At 43.6% G+C, this 24,139-nt stretch overlaps 1 protein-coding gene across 2 annotated transcripts in view; it reads right to left on the reverse strand.

Annotated features, from left to right (window-relative positions):
• Positions 1–1,630: 1,630 nt before the first annotated feature.
• Chn2 (chimerin 2) overlaps positions 1,631–24,139 on the reverse strand; it is a 267,306-nt gene continuing 244,797 nt past the window's right edge. For both annotated transcript variants that reach the window (XM_021647954.2, XM_060379985.1), the window contains exons 8-13: positions 14,698–14,782; positions 10,756–10,929; positions 8,492–8,569; positions 7,203–7,340; positions 5,348–5,453; positions 1,631–3,357 (exon numbers count right to left, since the gene is read on the reverse strand). In XM_021647954.2, the coding sequence (XP_021503629.1) occupies positions 3,186–3,357; positions 5,348–5,453; positions 7,203–7,340; positions 8,492–8,569; positions 10,756–10,929; positions 14,698–14,782 (753 nt within the window). In that variant the 3' untranslated portion in view covers positions 1,631–3,185. The remainder of the gene's footprint in view (positions 3,358–5,347; positions 5,454–7,202; positions 7,341–8,491; positions 8,570–10,755; positions 10,930–14,697; positions 14,783–24,139) is intronic.

Raw genomic sequence — 24,139 nt, forward strand, 5'->3', positions numbered from 1 at the left:
CCAATTTCACAGGACAGTAACATTATGGGAAAATGGTTCATGGCTATTCAAAATGTCTCTAGCATCTTGGCTACTGTTCTGTAGATATAAGACAGGTAGACAACTTAAAGTTTCTTTGAAAAAAATTAGTGACCCCCCCCCCACTCCTTACCTAAGCTGAAAACTTTAGCATGACCAGCCAGACTAAACTTATTTAGTTCTTTTCATGAGATAAGCCTTGCCTCTAGGTCTTCAGAGTAAGCGAAGCTTGATACATGATTGTTGGAAGCTAATAAATGTTATATTTTAAAAACTAAAGGCAGCTGGGTGGGGTGGCGCACACCTGTAATCCCAGCATTTAGCAGGCAGAGGCAGGTGGATCTCTGTGAGTTCAAGGTCAGCCTGGTCTACAAATCAAGTCCAGGATAGCCAAGGCTACCCAGAGAAATCCTGTCTCAAAAACAAACAAACGAAAACGAAAACCTAAAGGATATCTCTAAATTGGGTGTTGACAGCGGTGGGGAATGTTTAAGCCACCCACATTGGGCTTAGAGTTGTGGACAGCCCAAACAGCCTTCAGCTGATGCTGTTTCTTCCTGACACTCTCCCCAGCCCTGCCTCAGCTTCATTGTCCTTTTCCTCTGCTACCTACCTTAACTTATGCACCAGAACCCAACCCTCAGTCAAGACCAGAGCTTCTGAAAATCCATTTCCAGAGAAGGGAGAAAGACAGTAACCCCCTCCCACCTTCCAGGAATAGTGTGTGGGAAATTTCAAAACCGCTCATTCGTTATGCTTGGTGTTATCCCACTGGAAGAATGCGGAGCCATGTAAGAGGAGCCATATCAGGCTGCCAGATGGTTTGGGTGACAGGCATGGTGAACAGGCTACAGATTAAAGCAAGGCCGAGGGGATCAATTGCTACTATCACCTTTGAGAAAGATTTGAGGGAATCTCCTTATAGCACGTGATTGAGCCATGTCCCGACATCCCCAAATATTGCCAACACTTCAACTTAATCCAGAACAAATTCTTTTCTCCTCATGTTTCTTTCCTCCCTACTGCTATATGATGACCTTCCTCCCCTCAAGCCACTCCTAAAATGATAATGAGAAAAATCCATGACTGGCACTTTAGGACACAGTCCTCAACAATGTCAGAGTCTGAATGTTACTGCCACATTTCCAGAGACAAAACTGAATCCTCAGCCTCCCTCATCTGCATCCCACCTCCTGGTCCCACCAATCAGATCTGGCAACCAGCTACTCAGTGCAGAATCATCTTGGGGCTTTCTGACTCCAAAATCCCTGCCCTTTGTTCAAGTCCTAGCATCATTTCCCCAAAGGTCTTTACTGTTACATAGGGGTAGGGGGGCCCCCAGGTGCATTTGCCTTTCAGAAGCAAAAAAATCTTTACCTCCCAGCGGGCCGCCTCCCAGTATATGGTGGAACAGGTTACCTAGGTAATGTGGGGATGCTTTGGGGGTCACCCAGGTGAACTGTGAGTGCTTTGGGGTGGCTCAGGTGAAGTGGGGACTCTTCTCATCTTGTAGTTTGGAAAGATAGAATCCACTGTCAAATGTATCTGAAAACAAGGTTTTGAAGTGACTCATCCTCTTCCCCAAATACCACTCCCTTAACACACTCCAAAATGGTGGACAGGAGCATTTAATACATGGAATGTTTCTTTTTTTTCCATTACACTGTCATAAATTACAAAGTATTGCTCACTTCACAAAATAAAACCATTTCCAGATTATTATTGACAGTATCAAGAAGTACAGAAGCCGCAACAAACAAATCTGTACAGTTGGGAGGAATGCTGACAGCAGAGAGCAGGCCAATCGGAGCCCCAGATGCCACGGGTCTGCCTGCAGGGCCTGGGAAGTTGCTGGGCAACCTCTGCAGTCTCTACCACCTTGACACAGCAATTCTCTTCTGGGCGCTCCAAGCAAGACTTGTCAGTGCATGGGTCATCTCAGACAACCAAGGGAGAGACACTGCAACTGGCTTTAAAAATCTAGACTTACAGTTTTTTTGCTGTTTTAAATATTTTGACTATGTTACAAAATATAGAGATCTTGGTGTGAAAAACCCATGCTAAGATTAAATCTAACCAACAGGGTGGGTCTCTAGCGATAAAATCGTGTTAAATTATCTTCCATACAGAACAACTTTTATGAGTGAAAAACATTTGGTTAAAAAAAAAACCAACCTTATTTATTCATAAATTAATAATCGGTTTATAAAACAAAAGTAAGGAACAAGATTCAACAATGATCCTGTAGGTTCATGATTCAACAATATGGAAATGTTCTCCATTGACATGAATTTGAAGGACCTGGCTGAGAAGAGGAAGAGCGTGAATTTCCTGTCCTGGCTCAGGGGCATCCAGTGTCCTCAAGCCATTTTACATAGCTGGACATACTCTGCGTGTTCTAGGACACACATGGGAGATACGGAAAGGCCACGACCAATTCCATAACATTTTTTGGGAAGTCACGAAATGCTAACGGAAAGGAAACTTGTGGGTGCTTCAGACCATCCTAGGATCACTATGAACATACACTACACCTCACAGCAGAAAGCCAGAGCTGAGAAGCAGGAACTGTGAAGAGCAAGGGTGTGGGGGAGGGGCAAACTTTCATCAAAGCACTAGTCAGGACAGAGGTATGTCAAGGTGATACTGCATTCACGGTCAACATTTACCAGGCACCACTGCAAGGAGGGGAGACAAGGTACAGGGCAATCAATAACCAATGCACTGCATTGAATTCTATTTGCTAAAATAAAATAACATTCTTGCAGCTAAAATAAAATACATTTTACAATATAGGTTTCATTTAACATTTAACATATAGAATTGTCTTCTTTTTTGAAGGTGGAAAACGCATACTGTACCAAGTACCTTTATGAATTAAGTTCCCTTTTATTACTGATAAGACTGAAGCTTAAAAGTCTACATTTTTTAATAAGTTAAAGAAAGATTTATTAATCACTCTTTCAGCAAAACAGACATACATACGAGGCACGGCGAAAGACCCAAGGTAAGGGGTTTCCTACCCTCACCCTTGCTCTCACGTGGAGGAGGGAGACACAGTCCCCAATTCTTCAATCCACTGTGGTTCTGCCACTTGTTTGGAAAACAAATCAAGTGTAAGAAACGTTTTTATTCTGTTAGCTCTATCAGCCCATTTTCTTGATGGATTAGAACAAAACGTCTTCGTTTTCTATTAAAATCTGCACGATCAGCTTTTGGTACCGCATGTCATGGAGAGTCGTGAGGGTGCTGTCCTCGGGGGGTCTCATCAGGGTGGGCCCAAACACGATCCCCAGATTTTCCGCATTCATTAAATTGTCCTTTTCATTCATGGTAACCCTGCAAGGAAAGCACAGAGACCTCAGGTAGATTTGCCGAAGGACTGACATACTAGCTATACATGTCAAACCTGAGATGATCTCTGGGGGCAGGAGCCTGCAAAAGCAAGGGGAGAATAAGAATGGCAGGTAGACATTTTTTAACTGGTAATTTTCTGAACTGTTTTCCTTATTAAGTTATTAATATTGCCTTCATCCAATAGAACTAAGGGACTTACTCAAATCTACTGTGAACATTGTTTAAGCACTGGAAATCTGCCTTTCATAAAGAAATGTCCAACTGTTAGTTAGGGAGATATCAGTTTGAAGGGGCAGGAGGTCACTAGCTAACCCATGGTACCCTCATGGGCCTCATATGGAAGTCTGGTTTTTGTCACCGTTTCCTACTTGTCTGCATGCTGGAGAGGGGGCTGAGCACAGGCAGGCTTGGTACCACAGGAGAAAGATTGTTTGTAGAACAGGTAGCTATGTGTTTAGGAAGACCCTGGTTATTGTCACAGGGCAGGAGAATGGCTGGAATGGGGCCAGACTGGAGGTTCATTGTTTTTCATGCCTAGTTTCCAAAGGATGAGATACTGAGCAGTCATTATTGCCGGACCAGCATCTAGAGAAAAACCAAAGAGGCTTTAATGAGGAAATCTAAGTACTAAAGTCGCTTCACTGGTTTCCTTGTGGAATGAATGATGATTTCCCAGGTTCTTCCCTTCAGCAATTTAGTCTTTTAGAATGCTCATCAGAGATAAAAAAAGGAGTAAGTTCTACAAAGAAGAATAAACTGTGTTAAAATGTGTTTAGGCTTCGGAGAGGACTCTCCCTTGCCCTCTGTTCCCTTGGAGCAGATTCAAATTAGCCACTTAATGTTAAGTTTGGTCAGCTCAGTTTGAACCATTTTCATGCTGCACAGCTGTAAAGCAATCAGGAAAGAAGTCATTCTTCACATCTCAGTTTAGAATAGGCTTCCTCAGATTGGCCTGTGAGGCATTTTTTTTTTTTTTGATTAACATTGGAGGGCTCCTCCCACTGTGGGCTTTAGCATCCCTGAGCCTGTGGGTCCTGGGTTATATAGTAAATAGCCTGAGGAAACCATGTAGAACAAACTAATAAGCAGAGTTCCTCTATTGCCTCCGCTTCAGCTCCTGCCTCCAGGTTCCTGCCTTGAGTCCCTGCCCTGACTTCTCTCAATCACGGACTATGGCATAGAAATGTAAGCAAAATAAAACTTATTCCCCCCACCCCAGGGGTTTTTGGTCATGGCCTTTACCACAGCCATAGGAACCAAACTAGGACAGAAATGAGTACCTGAGATTGCAGTGTTTTTATGATAGTCCCAACCATGTTGTTTTCCTGAGGTTTGTGGAGCGCTTGGAATTTTGGGCTGGAAAAGCCATTAGTGGTCAAAGCTTAATGGGGTGTTCTGTGTGATCTTGGAAGACAAGAATGCTGAGAGCACTGCAAATGACGGAGGCCTGGCTTGTGATGTTTCAGAAGGAAGCAAAGACTGTCTCAGGCTGTCCATATAATATAATAACTGTGGTTCTGGTCAGCTGGAGGTGAAGAATCAGCTGTGATTAAGAAGGGGCCAGCACTACTGAAGTGAAACCTTTGCTTTTTGGGACAATTGATGCTGATCAGTTGAGGCTGAAGAATCAGCTATGATTAAGAAAATAGCATAATTGAAGTGGACTTCTGAGGGGTATTTCCCCAGGCTCAGCATACAGAAGCTGTGGTCCAGAGGGAGCCAAGGCTCTATCGTCTGCTGGAAGCCATAACTGGTAATGGAAAAGTTGTTAGCCTTCCTTCCTCTCTGGAATAGACGGAGGCCCCTTTAAAGGGAATAGCATTGCCTTTCGTGGGCATCTCCAATCACAGCTTCTAGAATCCATACACACAGCTCTAATCCAAGAGCTACTCTGTGTACTTCCCATGCGGTATCTTAATGCCTTCCTGCCCTGGGCAGATGAGGGGTGTCAGGGATGGAGGTGTTGGCTTACTTTTTGAGATGGATCATCAGGTAGCGCAGGGTCTCATAGTGTGCAGGAGGCAGCAGCATCAGGACCTCATGGACAGCTTCCAGCCTCTCATCTGCATTGGAGATTTCTACAAAGAGCACACAATCAGCAATCTGTACACCAACCATCCAGAGGGCTGCTGAGAGGTCTGTCTTCCTTGTCTTTGTTGCAAATGGGGCATCTAACAAGCTTGGGAAATCTCAGATACTATTTCACTCAGTTGTGTCCTGTCTCATTTCAGAAAGAGCTGAGGTTGAGCACTGGATATGTAAATGACCACCTGTGGAGCAAGTGGCTGCTGTACTTACCACCCAGGGAGCAAGGGTCCTATGGAATTCCTAACTCTGGTATTATATGCACTCTGTGGTGCCCTTCCTGAGACCTTGAATCCTTGAAGTATCAAAGCTCTGATTTCCTCTGTATCATGTGGCAGGATGCCCTGGAAGCTGTCTCATGACTCTTTCCTTCTGCGGCCTCCATATCAAATACATTTTTCAGTGCAAGGACATTAGCAGGTGGGCCAGCCAACAATACCATCAATGAAGGCACTTTGACAAAGGCATTGCAAGGGTTAACCTCACGTGCAGCCCAGGTTAGGAAGCAGATACTAGGAACATTAACAATGGAAGGAAGAGTGCATGGACTCTGGGCCACTGATAGGTGTTGGCAGGAAGTCAGGGAAAGCCCTCCTGCCATCCCTCCTGGGAGAGCAGCGTCCAGCTGCTAGAATCTCCGCTACCTAGGATCAACAGAACCCAGGAAGGGGTGGTCTCCTTAGCAAGAAAGACCACAGCTCATCTGGAAAATACACAGTACATGGATGTGAGCAAGACCTTGCTTCCTCCTCTCAGTTATCTTATACATGTATGCCGAAACCTTTAAGGATACATAATATCCCACAGAGCCAAAAGAAGTTCCTGAAAGAAGGCCTGGCTTCTCTCCGCTGCACCTCAGCATCTGAGTTCCTCCTGCTTTGTCACTGCTTGTGACAAAAGTGTGGCCCCTTCTCTTGTCATACCTTTACTCATCCTCTCCCAAGAGCAGCGGGCCAGTTGGCCAACACTGGCTAAGGATGAGGTCTTCTGCTAATGGAAGACAAATGCTGACGGTTCCCTCATGGGCATGTCAGGTCAGTTCTCCATGCTAGCTTTCTACCCTCTAACATCAGTTTTTAATCTTTACTTCATGGGATAGATTAAGAAGATTTAACTAGAAGTTATTAACAAGTGGTCCTAGCATAGAGCACTTGACACAGTAAATACTGTGTGCTCTTGGCAAAACTATCATTTTAATACACGTCTATCTATCTTTTTAACACAAGGTCTGACTATGTAACCCAGACTAGCCTTGATCTCTAGATCCTCCCAACTCTGCCTCCTTAAACACTAGGATTAGGCAGCACTCTACAGCTGGCTGCTTCTATTAACCATGAAGGGCATAAGCAGGAAAAGCTTGGATGTGATTTCAGTTGATCCACAATGTGACATTGCACAATGGATAGCAACGGTTTACATGTCTGTCTTTGATAAACACTGATTTTTTTTTTAAATTACTATTACAAAATTATACTTTCAGCAGATATCAGAACTGATCTGCCTGTGCTAGTGTCCAGGACACAGGGAGCACCGATGAGGGACAGAGCTGCCTGATTCTCAGTAGCTTCTGCCTGCAGAGCTGGGTGAGTATGGACTCGGGACATCTGGCATCTGAGTGCTACCTGGGCTTCTATTTGCTAAACTTCTGTGGCCCCATCTTGACAAAGCCAACACTCATGAAAATCTTGAAGGAGTTCTGAGCTTTAATTTTCCTGAGATTACGAGTAGTCCTCTGTACTTACTCGCTGCCTCTATAAATTTGGAATAGGTGTCATATGTGATGACGGGGATGGGTAGGTCTCTGAAGTACAGTTTCAGGGCTCCAGTGATGATGTTTATGTCTGGGTAGATGTTAGCAGAGATATCCGCCTTTTCGCCATCTGAAAAACAGTTAATGGTCCAAGTCTCAATGAGATCTTATCTCAGCAAGTTAAAGAAGGCACAGGGAAAAGGAGACCAGCATAGGCTGTGTCCTTGCATGCTTTGGGGTCTCCATCTCTCAGCCTCTAACCCTGTTAAGGAACTTGTGGCAACGGAAGGAAGCTCCATGAGAGAGGCACAGGTGACAGAGAGAGTGCAGCAGGGTGGAGGGGGAGCACCTCTCAGTCTCCACCCCTGCTAACTGCCCAACAGAAACTTATCACAGTAATTCTTATTGCAGATACAACGCTTCACAGTGGGGCAACAATCTGATACGAAATGACACACGATGATATACATGCATGAAAATGTCATAATAAAACTTGTTATTTGGGGGCTGTACAACTTTCAAAACTCTCTATGCTGTCTTTGCCTGTGTTCTTTAGCCCTGGACTAGAATGTCATATACATAACTAATCTTCCCAGCACTTTGAAGTATTATAAATACACACATATGTATATTATTTAAATTACATTTATTTTTTTAGGGAGGCTGTCTGTGCCATGGCAGAGGAAAACTTATAGGAGTTGTTTGTCTCTCCATTATGTGGACTTAGAGGTTGGCACATTAGTTGTAAGGCTTGGTGGCGAACACTCACTCACTGAGCCAATTTTTTTTTAACTTAAAATTTAAAATTAAAGTCATTTAAAGTCATTTTTTAACTTTAAAATTTTACCATTAGTATTAATCCATTTCACTTAACACAGGTCAGAAGATTATTGTGGATAAATGCTGTTCAATCATACGGAGATTACTAATATATTTTATGTGGTTAATGTAAAAGCATATATGCCTTAGCAAATTGGGTTCCAAGTTTGTAAAAGAAGCTATGAAATAGCTAAAAGCACAAACCGAGATAGCAAATGCATAGCGGACAAGACAGACTATTGAACAGCATGATCTTTCACACACTCTTCTTCTGTGGGCAGGTGACCTGCCCACAGTCTAAGCAAACAGTTCTCCCAGAGAGTTCCGAGTCCTGGTGCTTCTGGTTTCCAAAGAACGACTCTCAGTAATTCTAGGACCCCACTTCCACTCTAAGTAAGCTCTTGCTCCAGCACAGAGGGCACCTGGAGCAGCCATGTTGCACTAGAAACAGTTCACACTCACCTCTGTCAAATGCCATCTTGACATCTTCAATGTGTTCTGTGAACCCAGAGACTCTGTAGAGGCCTTCCGACTTTAATCCTGCAGGGCAGCAAGGGGAGAGAGGGAGACTTTAGCTTTGGTTTCCCACGGCATCTCATAAAGCCATTTTAATTTTATACCTGCACTGAGCGCTGTTAGGAACTGAGCAGATCTGGTTAGTGATCTGATGGCTTCCCCCTGCCCTGCTGTCTAAGAACCTGGGCTTTTCCTACCAATCTCCACAGGAGACTGTCTTCATCTGTGTGTGGGAGACGGGCATCTTAGTAAAGATCGCGTCTTCTTCCTGCCTGATGGCAGAGCAAGCTAAGGTCTGAGAGTCTCCCTAACTACCTCTGTTTCTCAGACTGCTGCACACCTCTTTCACCCATGCAGGCAGGACTTGGCTTTCTCCCTGCTTACGCTGACTCTTTAGAGACATCTAAACGTTATATAGCCTTTCATGTTTAATCATAAATACAACAATATGCTAACTTACTAAGTCTGTATGACTTATTCTGCCTTCCGATAGCTAATCATATAAACAGACATGATAAAGTTAAATTCTAATGAATGGTCTGAAAACATAAACTGTAAGAAAGAGAATATGTTTCTGTCTGTTTGAGTATATGATGTTTTGGACACACACTAAAACCTAGCTTCTTCTCCTATAGCCAGTGGGTATCACATAAGATGAAAACAGCAGGATTAGAGGATCAAGTTTCATATTCCATATGCCAAAACTGAACTGGTGTCAAAAATGTACTACAGCAAAGAATAAAGAATATACTCTGTCAAACTCTTGATAACTAACGTGCTTTTCTGGTTCTCATTTTTCACTTTTAGGGCATATGCAACATCTACCGCATTCCAGAGTCTGTACTGAACACAAGGGATGGGTGTGTCTACTCTTCCTGAGACCATGGCAGCCATGCTCAATCTTAGGAGGCTCTCTCATGGCAGGCATGCTTAGTTAATTGCAGCTTGACTGTCTCATGGCAGACATGCTTAATTAACCTCGTCTCTTTGTTTCAGTACCTACTGCTGAGATTGCCGCTCTTGATGACCCAGAAGTGATCCATAGGCTAAACCCTGGGTAGCACTCTGTTCGAGGTGGTACATGCAAGCTCATCTCAGCAACCAGACACTGAGGTCGGCTGACAGGAGTACACAGTGAGCATACAGCCCATCATCTTATACAGTACATCTGGGGGACTCCTCCCCCAACCCCGGAAGCCGATCACTGAAGGCAGCTGGAGTTTGTAGAGCTGCAGAGGCTGCCAGGCACCCTCTAGTACTTGTTTTTCTGTCCCTCTACTCTAACGGAACATCTGATGTCGAAACAACATCCACTGCGGTGGCCCTTCCCTTCGCCGTGTTTGGCGTGTTTGTTTCGCTGACTGCAGACACGACGTGACCAGCCACCCCACAATCCTCCTGCCATGCTTTTCTAGGATGAACTATACTCTCAAACTGTGAGCCAAAAGAAATGCTTCCTTCCTCCACTGGCTGTTGTCTGGTACTTGGCTACAGCGATGAGAAACGTAACTAATCCAGTTGGTCATGCAAATAAAGTGGAAAGAAATAGCACAAGACATGCAGGCTGGGCCTGTGCCAGGTCCCTCACGGGCATAGGCCTGCCTGTGTTCATCCTCAGCACCATCTTCTGGGGCTCAACTGATTTTACTCATTTTACAGAGGAGGAAGCATTTTTTTAAAGGGAATATACCCCATGTTTAGAGGAAGCATTTTTTAAAAGGGAACATACTCCATGTTTAGAGCACTCAAATAAGACGAAAACACCTTTCTCTGGGACCTGTGGTGCTTTGGGTACAACCATGTCTTTATTTGTCCCCTTGATTTTCCGATCTACAGTGTGGATTCTTGAGGTTGAGAATGGAGACCTTCGTATCATCAATGTCTAGTCTGTAGTAAATCCTCACCAAACATTTGCAGAATGTGGAGACCCCTGGCTTATATAGGAATATATAGGACTCCTGGCTTATATAGGAATATATAGGACTCCTGGCTTATATAGGAATATATAGGACTCCTGGCTTATATAGGAATGGAAATTGATATTATTGGTTGGCTATAGTATATTTATCTGTATGTATGTACAAGGCATTGTCCTAACAGGGGTAGTAAAGTGAGTCAGTTTCCTCAACAAAATATAAAAACAAGTCAACATAATATATAATCATATCATATCATATCATAAATATTATGGTAGAGATTATTTTCCAAACCTCTTGCTTCAATTTCCCGAATACATATGTCTACCACCATGGGTCTCTGAGTGTTGTGAGCTTTTACAAGCGTGGTGAGGTCACAACAATACACTTTCTTGATCCTCTTGAGATCGGGTTGGCAATCGTTGGGGACATGCTTGGAACACTGTTTGTGAACGTTTAGCCCACAATCTGTGAACAAAAAAGCCATGTTAGCCTTGCTCGGTCTCTTTGTCAAACCCCAAAACAAACCACGTGCTGCCGGAATACATACTACAGCACCCAAGGGTTCGATGGGCTTTCCTGGAATGTCCACCCTGTCAAGAGATCGCACTTTCCACCATATGAGCATGAGATTTGCCATGACTCTTTGAAGCCTTGTATGACTGCACTATCCTTGTGACTCTATCTTCTAGACAAGAAGAACTAAATACCTTGCCGAGACAGTCAGATCACTGGCCTGGTTGCTAGCAGGCTTTCCACAGTGAGATCTGGGACCCAGGTTCCCAGAGTTAGTCACGGCTCATTAAGAGCACCGAGGCTCGTTCTAGGCTGTGCCGTTAGGTCTTTGACATTCTTTTGTGGGACAGAGTCACTGTGTCTGCAGGAGTGGCTGATCTTTGATTTGAAGAGTTCCTGACTTGTATTCATTCTGCCTTTCCTGGAGAGTGGCCTGTAGTTTCTAATCCCTCTTTTCTTTTGGCAGTTGGAGGGGGCCATTCCTCTTCTGCCTGCTGTACTGTGACATAGCGGAAATGACGTTTAACTGTGCTCTGGAGGGAGTATCCAAGAGCTGACATTTGACGACAATGCCTTGTAATGTGATGATTACAGTAATTATTTATAAAGCGTATATCCAGAGCCAAAGCTGAAAAGGTGCGTTTAAGTTCAATGCACAAATTAAAAGGCTTGTTAGCAGTTGGCATCCACCAACGAACTTTCTGGACAATTACGGGACACAGTGTGCATTCTGGAAGATGAAAGTTTAATGCCAAGGTTGCTGAATGTGAATGTGCTATGCACTTAAGAGTGTCTTCGAATATTGCTTTTCCTAGGTGTAAAAAAATATTTCCATACATTATAATACATGCATAATAATGAATATCGGGGCCAGCTGCTTTACAGAGTCAACCACTGCACAGGTCTGAGGAGCAGACTTCTATACAGCCACCAGTGGAGATTTCCAGGTAGTGTTTCCTGGCTGAGTTCTGTGCTCTTCCTTTCAAAGGAAAAGTTCTAACAGACTTAGCTTAATTAGCATATGGAATTTAACTAGATCCAAGTACAGTTCAGTTTCCTTTTGGTGAAGCTACTTAGCAGATGTAAATTTGGACTTAGTTAACCAGAACTTGGTTTTCTTCCTGGAGTCCTGGTTTATCACACTAGTACCAGGTGATCATGAAGGTCAAATAGATATACAGTGTCTTTAGGCTAGTACTAAGTTAAGTATAGCAGACAAAGGGATAGGAGACAAGGAGGCCTGCCCAGTTGTTCTCACATTAGTGAATTTTACTGCATCTCATAAACTTATGTTTTTTTGTTGTTGTTGTTGTTAAATTATAGCAAAATATACATAGGGTATATTTACTGTCTTAACTATTACATTTTTATTTATTTGTTTGTTTCTTAATTGGAAACAGGGTTTCATTGTGTATCCCTGGCTGGCCTGGAACTCACAAATGCTTTTTGCATTTGAAAGTAAGGAGTTCAGTGCCATTAAAAACATTGTTGCTTATCTATAGCCACCACCTGCCTTGAAAGCTTGTTTGTTCCTGCAAAACTACAACCTGATGCCCACTAAATTGTAAACATACACCCACACATACGCACCCAGGCACCAGCCCCCAGGAGACCTTTCTGGAAGTGAATTTGCTGGTTTTAGGTACTTTATAGGAACTGATTCATGCCAGATTTGTAATTTTATGAATGAATTATTATACCGATCATCTGGTCCTTCTAAGCTCATCCATGTTGTGGCATACATCAGAATTCACTCACGCACCCTGGACTCACTCACCAACTCTCTGGCAGTGACAGCCAATGTGTCCTACCTAGATTCTAACAGCTGCATTCCTTTGCACTTTGCTTGGGCTTCCTGCCTTTTATAAGACGGATGAACATTCCAGTGTGTGTCTATGCTGCATTACCTGTTCATTCATGAGCTTGAGCTCCACCTACATCAACCAGGATGAATAACGCTGTCATGAGCATGGGCCTGCAGGTGTCTGATGCAAATGCTGCCTTTAAACTTTAGGGTTACATAGCAACTCTATGTTTAATTTTCTTACACACTTAAAGACCCCACTATATTAGGATGCTTTATAGCAGATATAAAAATGCTAAATTTTGTAAACTAATAGAACTCCATTTGCCAAATAAAATCTAGACTGTAAAAAAAATTTCTGTCTACATCATGGAGAACTGAGGGCTGTTGTGGCACCCTTGACTATCAATGGCTAGTTTTCAGTCTTCCTGTTCTTCAGGGGAAATATTAAATAAAAAAGAAACAATATAACCTTACACTATGGTTCATTTAAAACAAAACAGAAACAGAAACAAACAAACAAACAAAAATCTCAGAACCCTCCTATCCTAGAAAAAGTTGCTGATTACAGCTAACTGGAGCCCAGAGCTTTGTTTCCATAATATTGACTTTGGACCAATTTCCTGCTGAAACTGGATAATATCTGACAAGGGATATTTTGGGTAGGTATCATCTAGACAGACCAAACTAACAGCCACAGAATAATTTAGGTGGCTGACCCCCGCACTCAGGGGCTGAGCTATCAGATACTGGTGAAGCCTTACAGGTCTGTGTTAGAACATCCTGAGGAGGCAGTTTCTGCGCTGGGTTTCCGTTGGAACCCAGGATGGAAAACAGGAATCACTCACGCACCAGTTAGCAATGAATGGGTGTAGCTATGCTGATAGAATGGGAGCTAAGAAATCACCTTCCAGAAAGGAAGACGAAGGATATGTGATCCCACAAACTAAATGGGCACTATGGGAAAGAGGAACCTTTCAGTAGGAGTCATTAGATGGTTCTATTCGTCGTGTCCTAGAAAGAAGGCAAGCAGCCACAGAGTCTGTGGCATCCCAGCCAACACCAGCGGCAGCTGTTTCTGCTCTCCGCACCAGTGTGTGCCAGGAAAAGCATGGCAGGGCTAGTAAGGAAGCCTGGCTAACAAGTTGATTTGGCAACCCTTTTCGTTTTGTTCAGTGTATCTTAAAAACGATGGGTCTCGTGATATTTGTAATTAGGGTAGGTATCCAACTCAAGATAGCAAACACCCTGGGATTCAAACTACTTTGAAGTGTATGAAATTAAATGAGTATGATCAACATATTTTGTATAAAACTTTCAAAGAATGAAGAAAAATATTATTAACAAAAGGAAGGGAAGTAATTTCACTATTGAAATAATGGCAAAGTGCTGAGTGAGTTCTGGACTCCTGCTGCTTCTAAATTAATGTTTCACCATTTGCTATCTGTCAATTAGCCATCACCTAAGGCTCTGTTCTCCTTTAATAGGAGTAACTGTATCTTCCTTTGGTTCTGCCGGTGAGGCGGCATGGCATGATGAAAAGTGTTTGGCCTCATGTTTGTGGCCAATGTTCATCAGTGTTCTCTTTCTATGTCCTGTCTTCTATAGTAAGTTGGGGTGGGGAAGAGTGTGGCATTTTGGAAATCTATGCAATTCCATTAGAATCTACTTAAACCCTTTTCTCTTAAGGGCAAGTGGCCATTCGGAGAGGCAGGTGCATTTTTAAAAAGGCGTGTTTATTTGTTTGGTGGTTTTTCATCATTGTATGGACATAAGATCTGTTTCTGTCTAGCAAACAGAACGGTGCCCCCAACAAGCAGAGAGCCAGACTTCTGAGTTCATCTATCCCTGAAGGATGATCGCCACTCAGCAGGTGGCACTTTACACAGAAGAAGAGAAGGCGGTTTTGTGTCTACCTGAACACCGGACTCCTTGGGCGATGAGCCCCCACATGAAATTGGCACAGTATTCACACCAATGTGGGCCCCGGAACGTGTGGACCTGTGAGCCGAACAGAGAGCACAGAAGCGTCAGTCACAGGGAGGCATCGAACATGGACCAAACAGGAGCCTCGGCAGCAGTGAGCGGTCCACGGGCCTCTTCCATCCAGCGTGGCAGAGTTGCAAACTGGTCTGGAAGGAACAGAGACAGGCTTTGATCTTTGAAATTCTCCATATTCACCATGTCCTGGCCAGAGCAGAATGTAGAGAAACGGTGAGGTTACAGAGATATACCCTCAGGTGTTATACCCTCAGGTGTTGAATGAGACTTACACCCCAAACAAGGCTGTGGGAGTGCAAACCCAAGATAGCCTAAGCGGCTGCTAGGTCGCTCCATCCTGCATTTAGCTCAGCAAGTTGTTTTAGGCAGAAGAACTCAATTACTGTGTACTCCTGACTGAAGCTGTTCCATCTAGGTGTAGAATTTCCAGCCAGATATAAATAATCCATGGTTATGGGATAATTAAAGGGATCCAAGGCTTTGAGCCACTTCCAGAAAAAGTTATTTTAAAAAAAGTCAAGAAGTTGGCTAAAAATGCAGGCTTATGGGCCCCATGAAGTAGCTTTCCCCAGGAACAGGTGCTATATCCAACCAGCCTGGCAATGGCTTTCAGGTTAGTAAATTAGTAGGTTTCTCCTGGCTGGCTGAAGTTCTGGTCTTATTGGTCAATGTCTCAGCCAGCTGTTAAATATTTTAAATGCTACAAAGTATGCAGGACAACTGAGTTATAATTGCCTTTCGGGTATTTTAGCTCATCCAGTTGCCCAGTACATTGTTTCTGTTTTGGAAAATGGTGGGGAAGTGTGGCTATGGCCATATCACCCTGAACATTCCCAACTTCATCTGATCTTGGAAGCTAAATGAAGAAGTGCTCTGTTTGGGTATGATCCTAACCCATGACAAAGCACTCCTTGTAGGAATGAGGAGAATCCAAGAGGCACTTGCATTTTCAGAGGCCCAAATGCCACGATTCATTTTTAGGCCCACTGAAACAGAAATGCAGACTAAAAGAGCTCTTGAGGAAAATGAGCTACCAAGGGCTGAATCCAACAACCATTAATGCTTTACTAGAAAAGTGCGAAAGGTGCCAGTTAATTTTAGCAGTAAAGTTGATTATTAATATACTACTGAAATTGCACCATAAGGCAAAATAATGTATAAGAAAGAAGAAAAGTGAAAGGGACTACAGAAGAAAAGTGGGGCTGCTACTTCAGCCAGAATAGGAGGTTGGGGAGGAGTGGTCCTGGCAGGTAGCTCCGAGGTGAAGAATAGCTGGTTGTCTAGAGGAAGGGCAAGGAACAGTCTGAGTAGAAGGAATTATAGAGACTTTGTAGGAATAAGTAAGAGCTTGGTGTTGACTAGGCTACTCTAGACTGATTGGCTAGAATGGAGAGGAATGGGAGATGATGGGGAAGATAGAAAAAGGAAAGCCATGGGGATGCCTCAGACTTTGTGAGACAGATTTGGATTAGGCTCAACAAAGCATTCCTGGAGGATTATTCTGAACCAGTGTTGAACGTGGGTGAGAGAGTAGTTGAGGGATGATATAGGCTAAAAGCAGGATGCTGACAGGAGAGGCCTTAGGGGCCTCCTGCATTAAGGTATACTTTGAAGACAGAATTTATACAACCTGACAGTAGAATGCACTGGGTCTTAGAGAGACAGAGACACACACGACACACACACAACTTGACACACATAGAGAGTGTGTGTGTTATGAATGATCCCTGGTTTCCCTCTTAGGAACCAAGTAGATGGTGATAACACTTGAAGATACTCTCATGAGGAGAAGTTTAGGGATCAGCTTAGAGCAGGCTAAAAGTAATGCTCTGATGCCAAAGTGTTAGTTCAAGCAGGAAGTCACATGAAGTCGGTGGCTTAGAGGAGTGGGGGTTGTATGTATGCATGTGGCCATCCTTGAATAGATGGGGTGTTTTAAATTGGGAAAACAGGCTAAAAAAAGTACCAGGGATAGAGCGCAGAAAGCAAAAAGAGAGAGCACGTGTCTGGGCCTCCATTCTCCACGACTTAAGACTAAGAGAGCAAAGCATTTCTGAAGCCATCAGGTGAAGACTTTTGGGGAAGAGGTGAGTCACTGTGTTGAATGCTGGTTAAGATGCCCTACTGGGGTGTCGACTTAGGCACAGGGAAGTCATTGGAGATCTTGTCAGGAACAGGCTCTTTGGAGACTAAACCCAGATTTAAGGATTCAATCTGAACTGAAGAACAAATGGGAAATAAGGAAAATACTTGAAGGTGCTTGGCTAGCCAGGCCTGGTGGCTCGTGGGAGCTGACAAAAAAGAACTGAAAGTTTAAGGCTTATCTGGGCAACAGCAAGGCCATATCTAAAAAGCAAAAAGAACTCCCCCCTACATCCAGTTCTGTCCATGTGTGCATGGGACAGAACCATCCATGGAGTATGGGAAATCTACCAGTGGCCACACTTAAAAAATAATGATTCTCTTACTCCCACTAGTTATAAGCTGTCAATATTCCTCAGTGAGGGGTTTATATGGTCATTTCATGCCTGTATAAATTTCTCAGGAATAAAGAAAATGATAATATCCCCCAAAAGCATGGCAAGAACTAATGTATGAAAAGCAAAAGATGTCCCAGGACGTAGCTCAGTAGCATATGCTTGTTTAGCACTCACAGGGCTTTAGTTCTAGTTCCCAATACTATAGGAAGTACCACATAGCCACTACAGAAAGTACCACATAGCCACTACAGGAAGTGGCTAAGATGCCACTCAGTGGAGAGGATAGTACAAGAAAACTGTGAGCTCAAGAGACAATGTTTTTAAAGGTGGAAGACACCTAGGGCATGTGGAACTGTCAATAGGATTGATGTCGCAAGTCACTGCAGATGTAGAACAGGGAAGTACATGCCAAGGCATGATGAACCTGAGAGGCTGAGAGAAGGTGGGACATTGGGAACGGATGGATGCAATACTGAAAGATAAGAATAACAGTTTCTAGAATTAGTAAAAGGCACAAAAACATCAGATTTAAGAGAAATGAAAAGCCGGGTGCAGTGGCATACATTTGTAATCCCAGCATTCAGAGGCAAGAGGTTCTCTGTGAGTTTGAGGCCAGCCTGGTCTACAAAAGTGAGTCCAGGACAGCCAAGGCTACACAAAGAAACACTGTCTCAAAAAACCAAACCAAAAACAAAACAAAAAAGAAAAGTAAAACAAATAAAAACTATCTATCTTTCAGTATCCAAGTGGGTTCCCTAGTAAGGGGAACAGGGACTGTCTCTGACATGAACTCAGTGGCTGGCTCTTTGACCACCCACTTCGGGGCGGGGGGAAGGGGGCAGAGCAGCCTTGCCAGGCCACAGAGTAGGACAATGCAGCCAGTCCTCATGAGACCTGATAAGCTAGGGTCAGATGGAAGGGGAGGAGGACCTCCCCTATCAGTAGACTTGAAGAGGGGCATGGGAGGAGATGAGGGAGGAGGGTAGGATTGGGAGGGAATGAGGGAGAGGGCTATAGCTGAGATACAAAGTGAATAAACTATAATTAATATAAAAATTTAATAAAAAAAACCCATCAATCTCAACATGGATAACAGCAATGCTGCTCAGACCTGAGACCTGAAAATGTAGCAACAGCAAAACCACTTACCTGGAAAAGGATAGCAATTAGGGTGAAGACAGATTTTTTCTTTAGAAGAAATGAGATTACGGATCATAGACTAATTCCATCACACCATGAGCCTAAGTTTCATACCCACTTAATTACAGAGAAGGGTAAAAAGATATTTTCTGATAGACAATAAGCATTTTTGATCTCCATGCAAAGAATTAAAGGATATGCTTCCATGAGTAACAGAAACCAGAGAAAGAAGTATTAGCCAAGATGCAGTAATGACTATGAAAAAGAAAATGTGACTCAGATCTATCTGCATAAAACATTAACACTAAAAGGACTAATTTTAGTGATTCAGGAATAAGGTGAGAAAGGATTGACTGTAGGAGGGAGTTGAGGCATTTCATGATTCTTACTGTTGTGGGGTATGAGTAGAGCTATTCATTCACTGAAAAATGTTTTAAGTACTTAGAGACATACTGATTTTTTTTTTTGCATACATAGAAAAAAGGTATAGAATCTGTAAATTAGGAAAAATACACACAAGGAAAAAAAACAACACAGATTTGATCAAGCCAGTAAAGAGCAAGAAAAGAGAAAAAGCAATAAACCAGTGAGCATGTGTAAACTTTTATAGTTCTCTAATGACCATACTCAAAGGAAAAACAGATTTGCAGGTGGAATTTAACAAGTATTTACAATAAACACTCTCAAAAAACAATGCCAGAGAAATACTGGAACCAAAAAGATGTGCCTTGCAAATGTTAGCTAGCCAGGTAAATTCAATAAATCAGATATACCTTATTTTGCCTGTCAAGTAATAAAAACAGCCTTTAGTAAATTTTACCAGAAAGGTATAACTACTTTGAGCTTACATGTACATGATAACAAAATTTCAAAAATTTAAAGTAAACATGGGAAACGCTGACAATTCCACCACTATAATTCCACCAAATAAAACTGTTAAGTAGATGCTATTATAGGAAAGGGGACACACTTTAAAGCACACACACACACACACACACACACACACACACACAGCATTTGCAAAAGCCGACTGCTAACTATAATATGAGCAAATCAAAAGAAGTAACATCACCTGCAGTATACTGTGTACAAGTTTTGGCACACAGCAGTGACGGGTGTAGCTTAGAATGGCATGCTGCTCATTTAGTGCCGGGGTGAGGGATGACAGAGTGAGCGAAGAAAGGCATCCTATCACATTCACCTGTGACCTTCCCACTGCCTCATCATTTCGGTGTTTATTTAGTTTACATGCAGATCGCTGGCCCTATCATTGTATATACAAAGTTGAGAGACGTCAGAGAAGCAAACGTACATTGTAACCAAGGACCTTGTCATCTATAAGCATAAATAGGCAACAAAAATGACTGTGTTGTCAGGTGATGTACTTGGACATGTAAGACATTCCAAGCCAGGATAATGGAGAGAATGACAAATTATTGCAAGAAAGAAGAGGAAAGTGAGTGTGCAGGGTTTTGACAGACAGATAAGAGTTCACCAGACTGGAGCAGTGAGTGGGAGGGAACACTGCTGTTGACTGGGGAGTGTATGACAATATTCCAAGATGAGGCAGCATGATGGGAGGCCTAGGGATGGGCTTGGGTGTTGAAACATCCTGTGAGGGATGTAAAGAGAGGGACGATCCAAAGCAAACTGAAGCTTATCCAATGTATCTGGAACCTTGCTGGGACAAAAGTCAAAATGCAAGATTGAGCGCCTACGAAAGCAGTCTCGGTGTTTATTGCACAGAGATCAGGACCCGACTACCAAGCACTTCCAGAAACGAGGGGCTGCTGAGCACACAGTTGAAAGCTTCACGTCTGCCTGCCGTTGACAAAGCCACCCAGCCCATCAGAATTGCAAACAGTGCTTATCGCCCTGGCCCTTCCTAACAGGAGTCCAAACAAATGCAGGTAGATCCCACAAGGAAAAAGTGACTTTCTGTCTCTGCCCAGTCCCACACAAGTAAAACAAAATCCGAACGAGGGGGAATGTGAGTTAGACAAACATTATCTTAGGCCCACTGCCCAATTTCCTTTTGAGGATGGGCCACTGTTTATTTTTGTGGCTGGTGTGTTATTCTGTTTTCTTTTGGAACCCGAGGAGAGAACGGATGCCAGCATATGTTGAAGGTGTGCTCTGAGTCATGCTGTTTGGGGTTGGTGCCATCTGCCATCTCAGTGAAAGACCCCACAACTTAAAAAAGTCACCAATCAGTCCTTTCTAGTCTCTGACAGTATTGATTTTCAAAAATATCTTTTAAAGAGAAAGAACATTTTGTAAACTTGAGGGCAGTAACTAAAATACCCCAGACAGACAGGAAGAAAATACTCCAGACAGGAAGAATGTTTGTCCAAGACTATTATACTGGGCATGGTCTGCCTGGAATTTAAAAACCACAACAAACAACAAGATGGTATTACCAGAGATAAGATACATTTGACAAATGGTCCAGGAATGGGCACTGAATAAAAACAAAGAGGAAGAAGAGTTGTCAAGAAAGGCACAGGCAGACAGCAGGCATCCCCACTTGGCCCTCTCAAGATGAATGGGATGTTATTGTCTCATATTTGCTGAATCTGGAAGGCAGGTCTCTCCAGTGGTTTTGAAGTAAATGTTTTGAGGGGCCAGTGTAGATATCACCCGAACATAGAATCAGCTTGCCTAGAATCCAGCTGTAAGCAGATGCTATTTAAGATGTGGTGAGGGGTTTTTAATTTCTTCTTATCAGTTCATATCAGGATTTCTCACCTTGTTAACATTTCTGGGCTAGGAAATTCTTGGTTGTGGAGGGGACTGTCTTGGGCATTACAGGGATTTCCCCCTCCCCACAACCACCCCTAGCATCCCTGGCTGTCTACATACCAGAGTCTTACAGTATCCCTCAAGGGATGGATCACAAATGTTAGCAGACATTGCCAAGTGCTTCCTGGTGGGGGGCAATCAACCTCGGTTGAGTTCCATGATACAGAACAAAACCATTTGCTTCAGCTTATCAGTTCTATCATTCATATTAAAAACAAGAGCTTTGTTCTTTCACTTTACTTGGAAAAGAACCACAAGACTAAAGCTACATCCTAGGCTGTTTAATGTGCACAAAACAGTGGCTTGCATTTGGCAAGACTCAAGTGTCTGGGTTTTGGAAGTCCAAGGTTCACTGTGGGAGGGGGAGCAAATCAGCCTCAGTTGTCCAGAAGGCCAGCAGCACAGTGGAGGCCTCCAGGTTTCTGTGGAGGATTAGGGCATTTCTCACAATCATGTGACAATGAACTCATGTGAGAAATTAGATTGAACTCTGGGCTTTCCCTTCCAGCAGGAGCAGATGAAATTCTGACCTTGAGGTGAACCTTCTCGGATGTAAGGAGATAGTAGAAGGGAGCTCCACCATCTGTAACACAGACACTTTCTGCTCCCTCAGTGAAGCCTGCGGCACAGGCACTATGAGAGAGCCCTGTGCTGAGACAGGCTCCAGTGGAGGTGCCAACAATCCCTAGAGTCATTTGCCTGGGCATTCAGAACAGGATTAAAGATGTGGTTCCCAGGCCCAGCTGGGGCAAGCTTACGACAGGCCTTATTGACAATGCTGCTTATGGCAAACTGTAAGCAAGGGCTCGGCTTCACGCTTGTCATCCCAGCAGATTTGGGGTTCCCTGGCCAAGGGAGTCCCTCAGACCCTCCTTAGCAAAGGTGCCAAGGCAGAGCTTAAGTAATTTATACCAAAACACTGAAGCAGGGACAGAGAGGAGGATGGTAGGTTAGCAGCTGGTCAAGATGCAGGAGCAGGCGCCAGCAGCTGCACCTTTGGTAGTGGAGCTATATCATAGAGAAGAGGGGGCTGTGTCCTAAGATATCGCTGGCCACGAAGCCTTTCTTACGCCTTCTCCTTGAACTGAGACATTCTTGTGCTCATTTCCCCTCTGGTTTAGATTTACTTCTTCCTGAAGTCTAAAGCCACACCACCCTGAAAATGCTGGATCCTACCTGCTCTCAGGAGCCATGCAGGAGCAGACCTGGTGATTGTTTGGGTAGCAGAAACCTTTGCCACCGCCCACCCTGTCCACTCCTCATCCCCATGCAGGCAGCATGGTCTCTCCTCCATGCTATAGATAGAGAGATGACTAAGTTGGGCTATGGGGGCTGTCCTGGCCTCTCTGGATGTTATTGGTCCACTTCGGTGTAATGAAAACCCCATCTCTAGACATTGCCAAATGTCCCCTCTGTGGTCAAAAGTGTCCTGGCTGTGAAGCCCTTGGCAGAAGAGTGCACTCACTTCTCCCTCCGCACTCCTGGCACCTGGCACACAGCCAGCCTGTAGTCTGTACTGGCAGAGGAAAGGCATAGAAATGGCTGAACGGCTCCCTTTTCTGGGAAGTTTCAAAAGGAGTCCCCTAGCATGAATCGTAACCACTGGCGCTCACTCTCTTGTCCCAAACAAAACACAAAAGGCTCATTTCTCTGGGTGGAAAGTGCCAGAATCGGGCATTTAGTCATTTAGAATAGTCCTTTTGAATTCCGTGTTCTTCGGATCCAGACAAAGTCCATAAAAAATTAAGAACAGTTAAGTACTTGATCGGGTCAGACTCCGTGCTGGTACCTGACACTGGGAGGCTGTGTGGTTGAGCCATGTCATGGTGTGGCATACTACGGGCACCAGGGTGGGGTTGGCATCAGAGCACGGTCTCTCTCCTGGGCTCTGCTGCTCTGAAGAGGATTTGCCTGGGCAGTGGTGATGGCGTCCTGATATGCACATGCAGAGCTGCTAGATGGGAGACAAAGTCTGCATCCTGCCTTGGCATGAAGGTTCACCTGTGTATGAGAGACCCTTCTCTAGAACTTGTTTCATGCATGACAGGAATTCCTGCTGTGAACACAGTTCCTCTAGAGCAGTGGTTCTCAACCTTCCTGATGCCACATCCCTTTAACACAGTTCCTCATGTTGTGGTGACCACCCCCAACCATACAATTCGTGTTGTTGCTATTTCATAACTGTAATTTTGCTACTGTTGTAAACTGTAATGTAAATATCTCTGTTTTCTGGTGGTCTTAGGTGAGCCCTGTGAAAAAGCCTTTCAATCCCCAAAGGGGTTGAGACTCACAGATTGAAAACAACTGTTTTAGATGCAGTTGGCATGCAACCAAGTCCAAAGGAATCTGTTTGAAGTAGAACAACTGGATTAACTAAGTCACCACTGTCACAAACAAACAAGCTCCTTTCATGCTAAGCACATTACAGTTTGGATCTTAAATATCCCCCTGAAACTCGTGTGTTGAAGGTCTGGCTATGGACTATGGGAGGTGGTAAAGACTTTATGAGGAGAAATTTTCCTCATTGGAAGAAGCTAGACCTTGGGGAGTGTATCCTTGAGGGGACAGAGGGATGCAGTCCTTTTCCGTGTTTGCTTCCTGGCTGCCAGGAGGTGAGCATCCTTTCTCTAACATGCAATTTGATCTGCCGTGTTCTGTCTTATTACAGGCCCCAGAAACTACAGAAGCAAGAGACCATACGATAAAATCTCTAAAACCATGTGCTAAAATGATGATGATGATGATGATGATGATGATGATAATAATAATAATAATAATAATAACCTTTCATCTTTTTAAGTGGGTTTATTTCAGGTATTTTGTCATAGTGATGAAAAGTTGACCAATACATGTCCTATCTGTAGAGCAGTAAGTCTTAGTTAATCATAGAGAACTAAGATAACTTCCTATGTAAGTTCATCAGAAACTGAATGAT

Source organism: Meriones unguiculatus, chromosome 3 (assembly GCF_030254825.1).
Source record: "Meriones unguiculatus strain TT.TT164.6M chromosome 3, Bangor_MerUng_6.1, whole genome shotgun sequence".
Lineage (NCBI taxonomy): Eukaryota > Metazoa > Chordata > Mammalia > Rodentia > Muridae > Meriones > Meriones unguiculatus.